We start from the raw sequence: 20,734 nt of genomic DNA, 5'->3' as shown, positions 1-20,734 counted from the left end.
AAAGGTAGTGTAGAGACATGATCCCTGCCCTCAAAGAGGTTACAATCTAGCTGGAGAGACAGACAGAATGGAAGAGAAATAGGGACAGGAGCTGGAGGCTAGTCACAGGTGACACAGAAGGGTTTTGAACATCAAACTCTTGAAGACCCTTCACAATGTATTTTATCCCTGCCCTCCTACATTGCACCCACTGCCCCAGTGGGAACATGGTAGGCAGGGAGGAAAGATTATGAGTGGCACTGCATAATCCATTAACTCAATAATCAGTTCCTTTGGGCAGGTTATCAGTCCTGAAATCTTAACTGCACTGAGGTTTATCCATCTTTCAGAACGGGAGATTTATCACCATATAATGATTATTGTTTCTAATCAGAATGTTGGAAATAAAATAATATTTTTGGAGGTGGATGATCTGGTGTTTCATTAAAGTGCAACAAATTTGGTTCCAAAGCATTCTAACAGTTGAGGTTATAGTAGTGCTGCCTCTAATTTTATTTGCCTATTCAAATAATTGAAATAAAAGCAATTAAACATTCCAAAATCGGGTTCTTTTGAAGTTAAAATAGCATTTTGAAGAGTTACCTATCTATCTAACCCTTTGGCTAGATTCCTTTTAAATATTCCAAAAACCTTCAGAGAAAGTTAAATTTCCTAATACATTGATCTGAAACGGACACCTAGATCATAACATGGACAGCTGGAATTCCAAAATAAATGTGGGTGAATGGATATTTCCTAATATTGACTCACAGTCCTTACTTAACTGTGAATTCTTCAGGTCTTTTGGAGGTAAAGTTGACATGGAATAAATATATTCCACCATCCGTATCTATCACTAAGAAATCTGGACTCTAGTACAGGACTTCAAGCTTCACATATTATTTTGAACACTTACAGCCAACAGCCTGCCAAAGGCTGAATTATACTCATTTTACGCCTGACGGTCTATTCCATCCCTACTTATATTGGAAATCTAGTCTCTAAAAATAATCTAACTGTGTAAATTAGCTCTATACGTTTGGTGTTGGGCTTTCAATTAAACGGTAGCCTTACAGTGCTCACATTTATAGTGCATTTTCAATACCAACAAATATTTCCACTAAGTTAAATACAAGAAAATAATTAAGGCACCAAATTGGATTTTACATTTAAAATATAAAAAGTCATAAAATAAATTGTACAATACCAATAAATAGGCAGAGGGAGAGAGTAAAGGAGTTAGGTTTTTTGTTGTTTCATAGAAATACACACATAATGGCTTGATATAGCCTTACACCATGAAGCACTAACTATAAATTTCCCTGTTCCATAACAAATAAATCATCAATAATAAAGTAACTAAAAACAAATTATCTTTACAAAATCCTAATTATCTAATTGCCCAAAGCTCCTGGAAAAATAAATCATGGTGAAGTTTATAACTACCCACCATGGCCTCCATGGCTTTTCATCAGTGACTGACTCTTTAGTTGGACTGATTTTGATTTCTGGAATTTTGAAGGATTTTTTAAAGATATTTGCCTAATTATTTTGATTTAAATAATCTGTCCATTAATAGAGACACCACCTTTGTATAAGTATATACTTAAGTCACACAGAAGCGACCAAAAACAAAACAAAGAATTTAGGAAGAGTGTGAGTTGATGTTCCAGAAAAAAAAAAACATATAAAAAACCCAAAACAAACAAACAAAAATAACAACACTTCCCTTGGACCTGAAAATTCAACTGATAAAAAAGGAACTGTTGCTAAATTTTGGGTTGTTCAGTCTTTTGCCCCATACTGAGGGAAAACCAGTTGTTTTTTGGGTTTTTTTGGCACATACATATATCAAAGGAGTCTATTTAGGAATTTCTCAAATGTGTGATGTTTTAAAAGTATCAGCATTTTAATACCACCTGCATCTTTCTATGTTTTGGTCCAAAGTCTCATATGGCCTTCCCTCAGTTCTTTACAGAGTATCTGTTGAAACTTCAGTGGCTATCTAGGTTCATGAAAGTGAACATGCCCCTTTTATTTTGACTATTTTTTCAGCTAATTTTGGATTTTGCATTTGGTTCTTCTAGGCAGTGCTGTTGGCAAGAGAATAACATTTATAATCCTCGCTCATTCACATACACAGCCTTCTTGCATGATATGGAATTCTCCTTTACATATCCACACTCCAAGTTCTGCTAAAAGAATGCTAAAACCAGAACTGATTGAATAATCTCGACTAAATTAGATGAACTGGCAAATGAGGAGCAGTATACTCTAGTCTATTAAGGATTGCCAAAAATATTTTCTAGAAGAGACATTAAAAGTAAGCGAGAATGAACAGAAATTCATATCAGAATAAACGGAACAAGGAGAAGATTAGGGAATAACTCTCAAGATATGAAAAAGGAAAATAAGAGACATATAAGGAAAAAAGAGGTGCAGATGAATGATACACTACAAATGGCCATTTTTAACAAAACACAATGAGGATTATCCTCAAAAAGTTACTTTTCTCCTAAAATGCAATATCATGACAATCTGAAGTACTTTACATCTGCATCTCCCTGGTAAAATTCTGTGGGATAATACTTAATATCAAATTGCAAACTACAATTTCACCTGAGAAATAACGTGCATATGTGCATGTAATTTCTAAACCAGTTTCAGGGCTAATGAAATCATATTCTAGGCTAGTAACACAGGCCAAAACAAATCCTTGAATTCAAGTCCTGTTGTGTAATGAGGAAGTTTAATTAAGGCCACACATTACAGCTGTAAATGTTCTCTTATATAATAAGGTCTAAATGAAACTGAACCTAATCAAAGTTACAATTCCTTCATTAGCAAATTACAAACAAGAGCGCACAGCTGACACACCGGCTATGATTATCACAACTAATTGCCTCGTTGTTACAAACCAGCCTGAAACAGTGTTCAGATGTCCGTCTGCAATAGCAAATTAGGGCCACATCAGGCTATTTCTGCGATCACAAGGGGCTCTTGTACAGCGATCTGATTTACCCCTGTCGACTGGCAGCAAACGGCCCAATCAAAGCACTTTCTACAAAGGCAAGCTTTGAAGCCAGCTCAGCCTAGAAACACGCTCCATATGCAGGCCGGCAGACTGCACTTCATTAGGCCTGTTGTCACATTTTCCCTCTTCTTATTCTAATGATCCTATTTTAATACACATAGGAACCTCTCCTAATTGATGTCAAGTGAGTGACTTCCACATTCATCACCAGAGCACATCAAACAAATCTTGGCTCACGAGCCCAGTATCATAGTGTTTAAGACCTGAGGTGTGTCTCCAACTACAGGGAGGGGTGGAAAAAAAAAAGTGTGTGTGTGTGTGTGCACTCACGGGTGCGTCTGTTTGTGTGTGTGTTTTTGAGGTGGCCGGAAAGCTGCATACCTGTTTAATTGGTATTGCACGACCGCTGCCAATGCTATCGGCTCGACTCTCCAGACCTTTCTTCTCTTTGTCTGGGTCGCTCCCTTTCCGAGACTGCAGAGCAAAAAGAAAGTTCATATTCTGTTAAGTGCTGTGTTTCACAGAGAAGGGCTAAGCCTATTTAAACATTTTCTAAAAACACACATTTGAAGTAATAAATACCTTAAAACAAGATTTCCGACAACTTGATCATCACTGTCACATGCTTTCAAATATATTTTCCAATACTTTGGTCCCTCATTATAAAATTAGCCTTTCATTTTTCATAACATTCAAAATTCAATTACTAAAAACCAATGGACCATATATGAAAGTAACCCCAACAGGAAAACACATTTTTAAAACTTTGGCTAATAGCTTCAAGGGAGAAAGTGGCTTCTAGCTTTCAGTTTGGAAAACCTACTTACTACATAAATGTATATATTTAACTAATATCTGAATGGTTTTAAAATTCTATTAGCCACTCCATTGTGCAATTTAATGGTACACCTTAGATTACTATCAAGGTTCTTTTTTAATGCTTTTGGGTGGTTACAAAGTAACAACCTCAAAGTCAAGCTCAAGCCTCATCTAAAATTGGAAAAAAAAAGGAAATATTTGTAAGACAAAGTATGAATGCTGTGGAAGACTCCAAAGCTGTATTTGAGAGAAAAAGAGAGAAAGAGATTTTTACATATCTGCAGAGGTTCTCTATATGCTACATTCTCTGAGTGAAATACAAGAGGCATCTAGGCAACCACTAATAGGATGGAAGGTTGCACATTTTAATACAGTGGGGCCATGAAATCAACACAGACTTTACTTAAAGGAAAATTTAAGAAATATTGAAGTGCCAAGTCCCCATCTTTTATGGCATAAGAATGTGTGAGCACGATGATTTTCTGACAGATTTATTTTATTATGAGAGAAAGATCTGAGACTCGTCCTCCTTAATAACTGCGCTGACAAGTGACAACTTCACTCCATTACTTTTCAATGGGAACATTACTCACGCAATATTGAAAATGGGGAAACATTTTCATGTGCTTTTCAAATCTCAGATGATATATGAAATGAATATACTTGTGGTGTCCAGGGCCGCAATAGAAAAGCTAATGAGACCCTGGTTTTTAGAGATGGGAAATGCAGCAGCTGATTTTCAGTTCATTTTAAGGGTCAGGATGTGAATGGCTAAACTGAAAACATGAAGCTGATTGGAGGAGGCTTAGAATCACAGGAACAGTCACCCCCCAGGCCCACAAGCTCTTTGTCAGAGCTGGGACGGAGGACAAAGCAGGTGGTTGCTCCCAAAACAGCTGCCCTGGGGAAAAATGAAAATTCAGGACAGAGGAATTTCAAGGAGCATAATTATTCAGTAAGGCATCCGGGCTCCTCCAGGTTGTGTTCCAGAGTGCCTGTGCAAACAAGTTTGCATGATTGAAGACTTTAGAATGCTATATCAGGGAATAACAGAAAGACACAGAAAAAGCAAACAGGGGAAGGCTGAAGATCTATTCGTAGCTATTAAATCTGGATAAGATAACAATAACAGTCATACTCATTTTTTTGATATTAAATTTTATAGAGACTTCCATCTGGGACTGTTCTGTTTTTCATTTGTAGTCTCCTGAGCAGGATCAGAAATATACAGAAACTCTGTTGACAATATATTTGTTCCATGTCTGTTTTGCGAAATATTGGTTTACTCTACTTCCATATTACCATAAATTCGATCTCAAAAGTACTTATTGTACATCTAATGTGTTCAGAACAAAGCAATCATATTTACTGAGTGCTTATTCTGCACAGAACACTTTATTTGCAAAAGAATACAACAGAATTAGTAGATATCCTCCCTGCCCTTAAGGATAATACCATCTAGCAGGAGGGACAGACTTTAATATATATTACAGGAAGAAATAGATTAAAAGGACACGTATATAAGTGCTATGAGGTGTGTGAGTCCTCTAATGCTTAGATGGCATCAAAGTGCTAAAGTGGCAGTAGCAGGGATAGAAAATGTGATTTCAGAAGCACTGGGAAGACTGGAAAAGCAGTGGTCTGTCATGTGAAAAGATGGACATGGAAGGGGCCAGGGACATGAGCAAGAGGTTGATGCCTGGAAAGATGGGATTGAGGCCAAGTGAAAAGGGTAGTTTGAGAGTTGGGGTGGAGCGGGAGAAAGGTGGATAAGTAAGAGGGAGAGGGCTGATGAGTGCTTTAAGGCCAACGGTCAAGAGTTTCAGCTTGATGTGAAGAGGAATGGGCCACCACTGGCCGCTTTTGTGGAGCAGGGAGACTTATGCAGAACAATACTATAGAAAAATGAGTGAAGCAATCAAACAAAGGATGATATGGAGAGGGGGTGAGACTGGAGGCACGGAAGTCAGTTGGGAGGTTGTTGCAGTCAACAGGGGTGGATATAAAAAACAACTGTGCTTCAGATTGTTTCTAAGTGTGCTCCTATCAATTGACCAATCAATCATATTTATTGAGTGCCTACTGTGTGCAGAACACTAAACTAAGCACTTGGGAGAATTCAATATAAGATAGTTGATAAACTTACTCCCTGACCACAGCAAGCTTACAGTTTATGTGAGCAGGTGTGGCTAAAAAGATCTAAGCATGCCTGGCCCTCTGATTCATGAGGCATGCAAGTAAAGCATGTCCTTTGTCATGCTGATGCAGTTCACTGGCTTCTAAGAAGTGCTGTAATTCTTGAATTTACTTACTGATCTTCTGATCTTCCCAAGACATTGCTCAAATCCTCACAGTTGTACACCAGGTTGATTTGTAGGCAACTGTTGCTTCCAACAATTCACTATTATATGTAGTCAAGGACTTTTAACTCATATCTAAAAAGTCATATGGTACCTGGCACAAAGAACTACGAAAGAAGTAGTTCCTCTACATATCCTTATCCTGGACACTGAGGGAATCCAGCAGAAATGGAAACAACCCTACAATGATCTTTTAAACATTTCTCAATCAAGGATGAGACCCTATTAAGTATAGGGAACCTGACAAGATGAGAAAGTGAGGCTTTCACTCTAACTTTTGAAAAAGTCCCTACTATACTGAAAGTCAAAACAAATGGTTTTTCAACTGGATATTATGTTATATTTAAGAATATCTTCAAGCAAGAAGGGGGTCTAAATCCTTAAATGTTATTTGCATGGGCTATTTCTTGATATAAGGTCACACCTCCTCCAAGAGGTCTTCCCTGATTAAGCTCTCTTTTCCCTAACTCCCTCTTCCTTCTGTTAAGTCACTGCACTTGGATCTGTACCCTTTGGGCAATTGGTATTGACCCCACTCTCAACCCCAAAGCACTTATGTACATATCCACAATTTATTTATTTAAATTCAGGTCCGTCTCCCCCCTCTAAACTGTAAGCTCATTGTGGTCACGGAAAGTGTCTACCAATTCTGTTGTACTGTAGCTATACTCTCCCAAATGTTTAGCACAGAGCTCCACACACAGTAAGTGCTCAATAAATATCACTGATTGATAAGGAGTACTACAGAAATGCCACAGGACCCAAAGATACACTAATTATGAATATCTTCAAGAAAGCATCCTAGCCTAATGGATACAGCATGGGCCTAGAAATAGGGAAGGACCTGGTTTCTAGATCTGGCTTCATGACTTGTCTGCTGTGTGACCTTGGGCAAGACACAACTTCCCTGTGGCTCAGTTACCTCATCTGTGAAACAGGGATTAAGACTGTGAGTCTCATGTGGGGCATGGACTGTGTCCAACCTGATTACCTTCTAAGTACTTAACAAATACCATTAAAAAAAAACCCTCCCAAACCTTACTACAGAAACTACTACAGAAACTCAATCTCTCTGCTTTTCACTGCCTGGGGGATTCCCTAGTGATAGCTTTCATAAAAAAGCAGTTGCAAAATATCATTATCACAATAATTGTATTACAGTATCTCTTAGGTATCCTAGACAATAATGAGCATAAATGATGTTTAAATGATCCAGAAACTACACCACCAATGTCTTATTCATTTCACTCTCTCTTCAATATTAATAAATCAATCAATTGTATTTATTGAGCACTTACTATGTGCAGAATACTGTACTGAGCACTTGGGAGGGTACAATATAACAACATAACAGAGTTGGTAGACACATTCCCTACTAAGACCTAAACTCAGGCCTTATAAAGAATTCTGACCATCCAAACAATAGGTTTGTAGAGATAAGGGAGGATACACAGACTTACAAAAAAAATCAAAAGCAATTATATATATTAAGTCAAAATTTGCATGGGCAATATGTTCACAGAAACGTCTGTTACTCTGTTTTTGAAAATACACATATACCCACCCTGAAAAAATCACATAAGTTACTTAAGGCTCAACTTAATAACCTCATTATATACTCATATCAGACAGAATTCTCATTTCTACTGCATGTTTTGGATAGAATGTAAGAGCAAGAATTATGCAAAGTTCTTCCAACACATGTCTGGACACAGCATGGCACACTGCTAGAAGAAATGGTTGGCTCCCACATAACAGCATTAGATGCAGGCTATTATAATGCAGGATTCTATAAAGCAGGATCTGAATGAAAAAAACAAACCATGATGGAGTGAAAGAACTAAGGGTGTAGCAACTTTCTATGAGGTGGGTTCCTGTTCTAGCTTTTAGATTTTTATAATTGTTAAAAGGGTTTTACTGTCTAACTGGCTTCATTTATTGGTTCTGGCCTCATACCAAAGTGATGCAATTTTCCTGGAGATTATTTTGCTTTAACAGAAACTACAATTAAGTGCAATTCCATAGTGACATTAACTACCTTGCATTTGTAACTGCTCTGAATAATGCTCAGACAATGTGTGTGACTCCACAGTGGAAACATCAGAGTTGCAGCAGAGATGTTGACTGCTGAGAAGCAATTGTAGCGATAAATTTGGAGTACTGCATACAAAGACAGGGGGGCTCATTCTATGAAAGGACATTGCCTATTGAAATCAAGATGCTAACAGCAATGGGGTATACAAAAATACGACCTACAAACAGATATTGACAGAAAGAAACACAGGCCATTATGAGCTTGACTTTGCAGTCCACTCAGATATGGAAGTCACAGTGTCAGCAGTGTAATCTTCAAATTTTTCGAAGGTAGGGTTATTCCTGTCAGAATGATTTCATAGGAATGTGACCCTGATGTTAATCCACAATATGGAGACTAAATCTCACTCTAATAGATGACAAAATGCCAACAAAAAAGCAAATTTTAGGGGGAACAAGCTTATGATGTTCTATGGGGGCATTTTGGTGCAACTTTACCATGTCTAAGAGAAGATGAGGAAGTGATGGGTAGCAACCTGAATTTAGGATGGACTGCCAGCTTAATGACAAGTTACCTCTGCTCCCAAGATTTTATACATTAAATATATACATTTTCTTCCATCCCTGTGGCAGAATAGTCACATTTCCTTCACACATACCTTTAGCGTGACAAATTAAGGCTTTTCCCATTGTGTTTTAAATATATACACACATTCCACTGACAAATTCTATGTCTTTGAGGTGGGTGAATTCTCTCCCAAGCTCTTAGTGCAGTGTTCTGTACAGAGTAGGTGCTCAATAAATACAACTGACTGACAGAGTCAAACACACACACACACACCTACTCTAATAATTCTATTATACTCTCCCAAGATCTTAGTGCAGTGATCTGTACAGAGTAGGTGCTCAACAAATACAAATGACTGACAGAACCAAACACACACACTACCTTCAGTTACTTTACACCTGATACTATTTCCAAGATATAATTTTTCTGCACATTTCATGTCATTTTACAATTAATTGATAAAATCTGTAATTTTTTTAAAAATCTGAACTTCAGTAGTTTTAGGCTTAACAAGTTTGTCTATTCAATGTTCTCCTAAACTAAGGAAGTACAAAGAAATGGCCAGATAAATGAGAGGTGATGAGTAATAAAAAACAAATAATTCAATCCTAAATGGAAACTAGTATGATTATGCTTACAATATTTCTTGATTCACACTGCATTTTAAATGGAAGGGGGGTTGATGTTATTTGTTTACTATTTAAGATATCTTAACTAATTAGGTATTTTCATCTAATAGCATTCTAATTTAATAATTGCTCTCTGAATGAATTTTTATTCATGAAGACTTTGCTTTCCACATTCTAAAATAAGTGGAGTTTCTAAATGGATAGATTTTTTTTTTAATTGCAGCCAGTACCTGATTTCCAATCTCTGACACCTAAAACTACAATCCCAAGTAATTTTTTAATATATATTTAGGAATGGGATCTGGCTGGAAAGAATTCCTGTATTTGGCTAAAACTATCCTCAGTTGTGACCATTTCAAAATCAATTTGCCTGATTTTAGTTCCTTGGATGAGACTGACATCTAGTGGAGCTAATATTTTGCAAGATCTTCTAAATTTAAGCCCCCATACATCATCACCATCAATTCTGCTCAATGTCAAATGACAGTTAACAGCCAACAGTTTGGCACTGCTTGGGATCTTAAAAAGCTATTTAGGGTTGTTATTTTTTTAATTAAATACCTTAATGCAAATCCATTACAGTTTTAGCTATGTATATTACATCAGTAGTGTGCACTTAGTAATAGCCCTGTTATTGGTTCAGAGGAAGGGGCACTGGAATTAGGAGACTGAGGTCCTAGTCCCAGATCTACCAGTAGCTAAAATGGGTGAACATCACACATGCATTTCAAAATGTGCTGCACCCCTGCCCAACTCCTTGCTTGCTGCACTCTGTGCCTCCTCTGAGGAACAAGCCTAGCACATGACAGGGGCAAGTGGAGTCAGACAAGCCAATAAAACTATAATTTCTCTGCAGAGATTTTCAGTTCTGGCCTCTCAGGGCCGAGACTCAAGCATCCTTCCTGATGAGAGACTCCATCCAAATGCATGAGGTAATCGTATTAAACTCGGGAAGTATGCAGAATAAAATTTCTTAGAGTGTTGTATGTAAATATATGCAAAAGACATTTGAACAATGACTGAAACATAACACTGCTAATCAATCAATGGTTTTTATTCATCATTTAATGTGTGCAGAGCACCGTACTAGGCACCTTGAGACAGTACAATAAAAGTTGTCAGATGTGACCTCTACTCACAGCGAGCTTGCAGTATAGATGGGGAGACTGATTTTTAAATAAATTATAGATAGGAGAAATGGCAGAGTATAAGCATATGTACACAGGAGCTGAGGGGTTGGGGGTTTGTACTTTACAAAATAAACATATATACTTTAAGATTCATTCATTCATTCAATCGTACTTATTGAGCGCTTGCTGTGTGCAGAGCACTGTATTAAGCACTTCTACCCAACACAAGGACCACCCAGTGATAAGACCTTCATGTTTTGGTGACTTTTTTTTAAATGCCATTTGTTAAGCACTTATTATATGGCATGCACTATACTAAGTGTTGGGGTAGATATAAACTAATCTGGTTGGACAGAGTCCATGTCCCACATGGGCCTCATAGTCTTAATCCCAATTTTAAAGATGAGGTAACTGAGGCACAGAGAAGCAAAGAGACTTTTCCGAGGTCACACAGAAAATAAGTGGTGGGATTGGAAACCAGGACCTTCTGACTCCCAGAACCAAGCCTCAATCCATCTGTGCTTGTTTTTGGCCAAGTCTACAACTTGGGACATACTTGTTGGCTAAGCCTGCATAGCTCTATCTAGGAAGGGGCTTGGGTCTTATAATATGATGGAGGGTTCCCTTAAAGGACACAGACTTCCCTCATTCTCTTAGTTAAGGGAAGAGGTCTAAAACTTTGCATCCAAATTCCACAAGGGGCATACGGTGCAAGTGACACTACATCTGCATTAGCTCTGGCTAATAAAAGTGCTTCAAAGTTCCACTAATTAATATTTCTAATTAATTATCACACTCTTAATTGTTTTTTTGTGGGCAACCAATGTATAATAAGAATGGGTGGGGTTGGGGAATTAAACGTAAATCAAAGCACGCCTAAAACACACTAAGAAAGTTCTCATTACTTAATTTTCTAGCCTAAGGCAACTTTGAGAAAATGGATTTGGATGGCCTTGAAATTTTTAGTATCTTCATATTACTAGAAAGCAAGGTATTTAAAGGAAAAGGTTAAGGAAGTTAGATGATTCATCTCTAATGATAAAGTCAGAGGCCAAGGACAGTAACCATCATCCTGTTCCTTATTTGTACTCTTCCAAGCCCTTAGCAGTGCTCTGCACCCAATAAGTGCTCAATAAATACTCCTGATTGATTGATTGATTGACTCATGCATCCTTTAGTGCACTGATGGAGTTCAAACATTGGGCTCGATGGCCCAAGGATCTGAACTAAATGCTTAGTACAGTGCTCTGCCCGCAATATGCACTCAATAAATACTACTGACTGCTTAACTGCTCTATATCGGACTGACAATGAAATAAAACAGAAATTTGTTCAAAACATATTCGATGCCCTCAAGAATACAAGAATACAACCTTACCGTGAAAAGGTTGGACCGGCGTTTGGACTGCTTTCGGACAGGTGTGGGGGTATTGGCAGTAGGAGGAACATCAATTCGAAGCTCCTTCTGGCTGGTGCTTGGGGTGGACGGGACAGAGGAGGAATAGTCACTTAAACTCCCACCTCCGTTACTTGTCTGTAACAATGAAAATTTGTTTTTATCATAGTGTCCTGAGTCCAAGACACTTTCCTTAGCCAATTTAAATATCCATCATTTATAAGCAATGGTTCCTTCAAGAAAATATAGAGGGGAAAGAGATTACTGTCTTTCTTAGGGGATGCTTAGCACTACTATTTTGGGACAACATATACATTTCAATTATTTTCTGGTGAGAACACGGTTAATGAACAAAATGGTTAGGAAATTTGGGAAAAATCATATCCAAACTAATGCCACTGAATGAGTTGGAGATATTAAGAGTTAAAGTTTATTTAGCATTTTCCTCCACACTTTTAGCTGTTTGCTAAATCATGTTGAACATTATAACATGTAAACACATTTTGGAAAGATCTGGAGTTTCACATTATAAAGTACTAAGTCTCCTTCACAGAGGTTACTCATTCTCCTCAAAATGTAAGGCTCTAAACCTGTTTCCCACTTTGGCTCTTTCAAGTCCCCCTAACACCAGAAGGGGAATTCTAGGGTTTGTCCCCTCTCTGACCCTACCATGTCTCATTGGGCAGAGAGAGGACAAACCAGAGAGAGGTTAGGTGTCAAGGTGGAAGTTTCCCTTCTGTGAATAGAAGCTCAATGGAGAGCTCGCCCAGTCACTTTTCTACTCCAACTATCTACCAGCTCCTCTTGTCTCCCAGATGACCCACCCAACCAGTCTTCTTCCTGTTGGTCTCCTCCTTTACCCAATCTCCTATCAGTATTGTCTACACCACCCTGGGGCCACTGCCATTGGGATGGTTTAAAAGCTGAGGTTCCTGGGTAACCAGCCAGGAGGGGAGTAACCAGCTACACACCACAGCTCCTAAAGCGGCAGAAGCAGCAGCATGGCTTAGTGGAAAGAGCAGCAGCTTGGGAGTCAGAGGTCATGGGTTCTATTCCTGACTCCGCCACTTGTCAGCTGTGTGACTTTGGGCAAGTAACTTCACTTCTCTTAGCCTCAGTTACTTCATCTGTAAAACAGGGATTAAGACTGTGAACCCCACATGGGCCAACCTGATTACCCTGTATCTTCCCCAGCACTTAGAACAGTACTTGGCAGGTATGTGCGTAAGTATCATCATTATTATTATTATTATTATTTTTAAAGCAGAAGGCAGAATCTCAAGGGCATATGTTGCTTGAAACATCCAGCCCTGTCTACTCCATGTTTCCCAAGAAAAAAATAACCTGGAAATATCTTTTTCACACATTTGTAGGGCCAAGATTATATGCAGTGCTTACATTGAGGAATGAAGGCTGCCACAGTGGAAAAATATTACATCAAATTTAGAAAAAAAACCCAAAGGGTAAATTGCGACAGGTTCAGAAAACAGTAAAATAATCCACCAGCTGTTATGGGTATCTTTTTTGGGAGAGGTTTGGAAAGAAGTGAGTTCATCAATCAAAATGTCTACCTTGACAAGGACACAGAGAAATTCAGAGTCAAGGCTCACTTTATGCTAAAATATAATAAAATTTTATTTCATAATCATGAAAAGTTGACAATTTTATTCTTGAGACAATTCAAATAATGCCTAGGCTCTACTGAACATTAGAAAATAATAAAAATAGAAACTATATATATATATACACACACACATATTGCAATACAACGAATATATAATTCAATGCTACCTGAGAAAAAAGCAATTTAAAATGTTCTGAATATGATGCTTTTCCTATTTACTTCCCTTGATCAAAATAATGACCATATATTTGGCTTAACTTCCACTGAACCTGTTGCACTCCACAGGATTCCCTGTGGAATTGAATCTAGGGGATTTTTGATCAAGGTCTAAAGACACTCCTATGGCAATTTCTACGTAAACTGTAGAACCTCAGCTCTAATATTTAAATTGAAATGCAAAACCTAAATCATTTTAAATTTAGAGTGCACAATCAACATACCACAAACACATCTAGACTTAGAGAAGCAGCATGGACTAGTGGATAGAGCAAAGGACTGAGGAGTCAGAAGGTCAAGGGTTCTAATCCTAGCTCCGCCACTTGTCTGCTGTGTGACCACTGGCAGGTCACTTCACTTCTCTGGCCTCAGTTACCCCATCTGTAAAATGGAGATTAAGACTGTGAGCCCCGTGTGGGACAGGGACTGTGTCCAACTCAAATATCCAGGACCTATACCAGCACTTAGAACAGTGCCTGGCACATAGTAAATGCTTAACAAATACCATAATTATTAATTATTATTATTGGTTCCAGTTGCAAAGAATCCAACTTGAGTTATTTTCTGGCAGACTTAATCTGTGCCTGACTCAGTTTGCTTTTAAGTAAATAATTCAACAAACATGCAGTTACATCATGCAGAGTGAAAGACTCAATAGAGCACATGGGAGACGGTAATTGTAATAATTATAATTGAATGTGGATGCCAAATTTAACCTTAACATGCGAGATCCACAGCAATTAGTCGACTACTGTGTGGCATCTTGAGCCGACCCGAACCAAGGCCAAAATAAGTTAAACAACAACAAAGGTAGCAAGATATATACCTTGCTTTTGTAACAACTGCTGCCCTCATGCCGGTATGACACATAACATAACCAGCATGAAAAAAGGAAGCATTAAAGCACATTCCCAATAAAAAAAAAGGTTTGCTACTGTAATGTCTTAAAGCAATGTTGAAGCAATTACCATCACGCTGTTATTTACTACAGGGATTAGAAAAAGCAACAAACTCATGAACAACTTAACAAAGAATGTTTGGACTGGAACTTTTAACTCAGTTCCTATGTCCTAACTCATTTTTCATCTCAAGGATTAAAAAAAAGTTTCCATTTCATACCTGGCTTATATGCACAGCAGATACTTGAGCTGAACACACAGAGGAGTGACTAGGAGAGTTTGGTAATGACTTGCAGGGCCCTATTGAAAGCTGCTGTTTCTTCCTCATCGCTACAATCTTCTGGGCAACTTAGGGAGACAGAAAGAATGAGAAAAATGAATATAAAATGCAAAATATACATTCTAAATATGGAACAAGTGAACAAGGTCCATGTGAATCAAAGTGTGGTATTTCTGGATTTCCAATTGAATTATTCTTTAAGGTGATCAACAAGAGAAGATAGAGGAATTGAGAGATCAAAATTCTTCTCTTAACGTGCTGTTCCTACAAATTTTGATGGTTTATCCTAGTCAGTTGGTACTGCAAAGAGTGTAGACACCATCTAGAATGTTAAATATGAAAGCTTCATTGTTAAATGACTTAAAAAGCAATACAAAATGGCCTTGGACAAAAAGTTTTTATATCAAAAAGTAATGTAAACAACCCTATTAACATGAGAATATAAATCTTAGTTCCACTTAGTATATGCAACCCCATTTTCTTTACACTTTTACACAACTCAAAATTCATACAGTCTTAACTACTCCTGCAGTACAGGATATATGGTATAATAAGGAAAGTTAGAATGCAAAAGAAGCTTGCAATTAGCCATGCTTTCCCAGACCAGTAGTTGTCACTGAAGGAGAGTAACTCATTTTTACTGGGAAGAGGGGGACCCGTGGTCTGATGGCGGGCTCATCAGGAAGGGAGATCTTGGCACCCTTTCTGAGCATCCAGAGGCGAAAGACCCTTACGGAAACAAAGGGACTCATGGGCCGATGGCGGGTTCCTCAGGAAGAGAAATCTCAGGGCCCTTGTGTGGGCGTCTTCTTTGTGTCTTCTTCTTGTTCTTCGCCAAATAAGTGAAGTGACTTGCCCAAGCTCACACAGCTGACCATTGGCAGAGGCCGGATTAGAACCCATGACCTTCTGACACCCAGGCCCATGCTCTATCCACTGCATTCCCTTTTTCCTCCTTCCCAGTGGGAGAGTTTTTAATTCACTGAAGACCTTATGTAATTCAATGGATTGTCAATGCCCATATTGCTCAGATATCATAAAAATGAAGGTTTAGCCAGTTCTCCCATAGAAGTGGTTTTCATACTTGTTTTGGATAGAACATTATTGGTTAATTTGGTATCTGTTCTCCCAAAATATGAATCTCTCTAGATGGAATGGCATTCATTATTGGAAGAAATAGCTGCATGCATGTGCATGGTGCAGGTTGTGTGAACATTACAACACAGCTCCTTAAAGTGCTATATGCCGAGAAGGTAAGTCCCATGTTATGAAAACTGACTGAATTTATTTATACAAATATTATTTACATATTTTCCACCCAATCCAGTATAACAAGAGATATTGTTGCACAATGTTATCATGCACTTTTTTTCAGAGGAAACTGGTCTGCCTACAGTTGGACTTTTTTTCTATAAAATGAATGATAGCATAACCATGGCTTAGTGAAAAAACAATATATGAGCATTCTCATATTAAAAATGGCTCATATATATGAAACTCCAGCTTCATTAGTTACCATCCTCTTCCAGTAGCCCTCTTATCATCCTGAAAGGATGATATCAATTAATTTATCTTCTTGTAGAGTATTGATCATAACTTTCATCAGCTAATCAGGTTTAAATTACAGAGGAATATCGTAGCACTTCGTCATTTCAGAACCACTGGCTTATTGATCCGAGGTCTTCAGAGACATATACTTGAAAATTTTAGAAACCATTATGAAGTTGCTGATTGCAAACTAAGGTATGACACTAACAGCTGAAAAGTATTCGTATTCCATATGCCTCAAAACACTTAAATTAAGACTAAAAGTACATTAAATATCATGATATATCAATGCCAGCTTTCTTGGTTTCTTCTGAGGATTTATAAGGATTCTTGATTGTCCTTAATTTCAATCAAAGATTTAGAATCATCATGTAACTCAATGATTGTCTGGACTTTGATTTTTAAATGTTCATTGAACCTATTAAAAGAGGTTGGGGTTTGTTTTTGTTTTTTTAGAAGTTTTACCTCTATCTTGAGGATTTGAGAATTGCAAGTTGTTTGAAAATCAAGTAATTTAATGTAAAGAGGCCTTATTTCAGGGAACTCTAGAATAAAAAACTCCCTTCCACTGGGAAGGAGAAAAAGGGAATGGAATGGACAGACCACAGGCCTGGGAGTCAGAAGGTCAGGGGTTCTAATCTGACCTCTGCCACTTGTCCGCTGTGTGACCTTGGGCAAGTCACTTCACTGGGCCACAGTTACCTCATCTGTAAAATGGGGATTGAGACTGTGAGCCCCATGTGGGACAAGGACTGTGTCCAACTCTATTTGTTTGTAATCATCACAGTGCTTAGTACAGTGCCTGGCACATAGAAAGCACTTAACACATGCCACAATTATTATTATGAACATCACTTTCAGAGGAGAGTCATTCAGATAAGGCAGACTGTAATTGAATATGTTAATGCCTAGAAATATGGAACTCTTTTCAATAAAAAAATTTAATTTATGCTTTTCTTTCACCCATGCTACTATTACGTAAAAACAAACACACTTAAAGCAAAGGAACCAAATTTTATATATGTAGGCAAATTATTCATACTGTTTTCTGACTATGAGATATAGTTTCTTTAACTGCACAGTAGCTACAAATATTCCATTACAGTAAAATTCAACAAATAAGAATGAATCAATCAAGCAACCAATAGTACATATTGAGCACTTACTTTTTACAGAATACTGTATTAAGAGTTTGGGAGTACATCAGAGTTAATAGAAACAATCCCTGCCCTCAAGATCTTACAATCTAGTGGGAGAAATAGCCACTAAAATAAATTACCAGGTAGGTTTGAGAGTCATCTGTCCAGAGACAGCAATTGGAGCAGTAAGTGTGGATGAACTTCCTTTAGGAGTGGGTATAAACTGAGAATAGAAGGGGATCCAGATTGCAAAATCAACTAAAGCAACTAAATATCAAATAATACACACATTTAGATCATATTCTCTATATTTTATGTGGCGATTGTAATGCTCACCTAAGTGATACAGGTTATCAGCAGTATTACTGAGCACTTACTGTGTGCAGAGGACTGTACCATATGCTTGGCAGAGTACTATAGGATAAGTAGACATGATCCCTTGCTCTTAAGAAGCTCACAATCTGGCTCACAAGTTCCTAGTTCATGGTTCTGTAATCATGGGTCCTCAAGAAATTCTGCTGCTGCTGATCATTAAGTATGAAAAAAGTTATGTCTTACATTCCTTAAGGTTACAAAAGATACACTTTCTTTTAAGGAAAACTGGGTTTACTTCATTCTAGTTTCTAAGTTCATTGTGGACAGGCAATTGGGCTACCGATACTGTTATACTATACTCTCCCAAGTGCTTAGTGCACTGCTGTGCACACAGTAAGAACTCACTGAATAGTATCGAATACTATGCCTTTTTTCTCTCTCTATGCCCCCCCCAACCCCCCCAATAGTCTGTAAGCTATTTTTGGGCAGGGAACATTTCTATCAACTGTTGTACTATATTACACAAAGCACTTAGTTCGGTGCTCTGTGGACACTAAGTTCTCCATACCATTGACTTCTCTCTCACTCCCCATCCCTCACTCCCCTCCCCCTTCAAATGACCAGTGGAAGAGTAAGAAAAATCACAGAACAGTGATGGGACAGGCGCCCAGGCCATAGTGAGAGTTAGAATCCACAGCAGAACTGCAGCTGCTGACAGGAGTTTCACCTATCGATCCACAGTCAAGCAGAAGGGGGGAAGGAATTGGCAGGTGGGGGAAGGTGGGGAGGGGGAGATAGAAAACTTCTTTTTTCATCCCCAGGAATGCCTTCCTTTCTTTGGAGAACAAATAAGCCAATGTTTCACCTCTTTTCCCAGCCCAGCTCTCCATCAGGAAGGCTGCCACGAGGAAGCAAAACATCAAAGGGGTTTCCTAATAGTTAGTTTTTCCAAAAGTCTATAAATTCCCAGAGTGAGGGGATTTGCCAGCCCAAAGTGACTCTGCTTGTTCATTTATTCATTCATTCAATCATATTTATTGACCGCTCACTATGTGCACAGCACTGTACAAAGCGCTTGGAAAGTACAATTCAGTAACAGAGACAATCCCTCCCCACACCAAGCTAATACTGGTAATAACAATTTTTTATGATCAAAGGACATATCTTCGTAGAGAAATTCAAACAGAGATCACTTACTAATAACATTATAAGAGAGATTTACTTTAAAAGAAGTCTCATCTTCTCATTGAAGCTTCTTTTAAAATCCACAGTCCAATATATAGTTAGTACAGAAGAACCAAAAAGATTGCAAAGTTTTCAGGAATAGATCACCTACAGCAAAATACCACATCTAGAGGCAAAAAACGGTCAGCAATTTAGGTTAATTTACTACTGTTGCTATCGTCATCAGAGAAGCAGCATGGTAGAGTGAAACAAGCTTTGTACTGGGAATCAGGAGACCTGGGTTGTCTGTCCCACTGGCATCCACTTCACAGATTCATGGGGGTCATGACTCCCCTAGGCGTGGCAACAGGAGGTGATGCCATTAAATTCACCTGCAGTCCCTATGGCACAAGTGGGGAGGCGGGAGAAGTGTAGACCTCTGCAGTACTAAAAGCAGCTGGAAGGAGACTGGAGTCTCTGTTGTGCATGGAAGGCTCAGGTCCTCTCAGTGAAAATTGGGTGGGGTCTCCACCATCTCAGCCTGTAATTGGTATGGGCTGGAGTCTCGGTGGCCCTGCATCTACATTACGTCTATTACGAGATGGGATGTGTGGGATCCCCAAGGGGTTGCAGTAGGGCAAGGAGTAGGCAAGCAGAGGACGGCTCTGGGTGGGGTGATGGGAACCACTCATGTCCGGCCCCAGTGCAAAGTGAGGACCTTAGGGGAGGAGATGGAAAAGGTAGAGGAAGTGGCTCCATACTGCTACCTTTTACTTTCTCCTTTTTTCTCTCATTTCTCTTGCTCCCTCTTTCTCTTTTCTCCTCCATTTCTTCTTCCCATTCCCTCCAAGTCCGGCCCCAATTTCATCAAAGCTCCACCCATAGGTTCACCCCCATGGTTGATTTGAAAAGTCAGCACACCTCTGCCCTCCACTCCATCAGGAGGCAGCTCTTCCTTGTGTTGTGAGCAAGCACCTCCCTGCCCAAACATCATCTTGGCAGAGACTCTCCTCTGAGTGATGTTTGCTGATGTACTATTCACTCAATAGTATTTACTGAGCGTCTAATGGTAAAGGTTGGAAAGGCTGAGACTGTTTTAATTTCTATTGCCATTATAGGTCTATATCTCAATTTTGTATGTGGAAAATTGAAGTCAGCTTTTCTCCTAAAATATTCTGTGACCATTTATGCCATGTGTGAGATAATACTATTTCCTTTTGTTTGCTACCTGAGATTTCCTGAAGGAATACTGCCTAATAAACTGGAAAATAAAACATGGGCTGGTAAAATTTCTCTGAAAGCTTTAGTTTTTGGCACCTTAATTTTATTTCCCTGTAAATATTAAAAAGAAAACATTTCAGCTATTTTAAAAAAGATACAGCTGTGGGATATCCCTCACAAATCAATATCTTCTTTAAGATACTGTAAATGTGTGATTAACAGAAGACAGGCCAGTTTGAGTAAAATTCATTATAATCTTAGTTCACTATAATCTTAGGTTAATCATTTAAAACCAGAAACTAAAGGATGAACATCTTTCAACTATAGAAATAAAAAACAAATTGCACTGTGCTTATGCTGAACTTTTTTTAAAACACAA

At 38.4% G+C, this 20,734-nt stretch overlaps 1 protein-coding gene across 7 annotated transcripts in view; it reads right to left on the bottom strand.

Annotated features, from left to right (window-relative positions):
- AGAP1 (ArfGAP with GTPase domain, ankyrin repeat and PH domain 1) overlaps window positions 1–20,734 on the bottom strand; it is a 757,099-nt gene that overhangs the window by 331,383 nt on the left and 404,982 nt on the right. For all 7 annotated transcript variants that reach the window (XM_029069277.2, XM_029069278.2, XM_029069281.2 and 4 more), the window contains 3 exons: window positions 14,909–15,036; window positions 11,932–12,087; window positions 3,395–3,487 (listed from right to left, as the gene is read on the bottom strand). In XM_029069277.2, coding sequence (XP_028925110.1) covers window positions 3,395–3,487; window positions 11,932–12,087; window positions 14,909–15,036 — 377 coding nt within the window. The remainder of the gene's footprint in view (window positions 1–3,394; window positions 3,488–11,931; window positions 12,088–14,908; window positions 15,037–20,734) is intronic.

Source organism: Ornithorhynchus anatinus, chromosome 7, assembly GCF_004115215.2.
Source record: "Ornithorhynchus anatinus isolate Pmale09 chromosome 7, mOrnAna1.pri.v4, whole genome shotgun sequence".
In the NCBI taxonomy this organism is placed as follows: Eukaryota; Metazoa; Chordata; class Mammalia; order Monotremata; family Ornithorhynchidae; genus Ornithorhynchus; species Ornithorhynchus anatinus.
The sequence above is the reverse complement of the archived record's forward strand: the minus strand, read 5'-3'. Positions and strand labels throughout refer to the sequence as shown.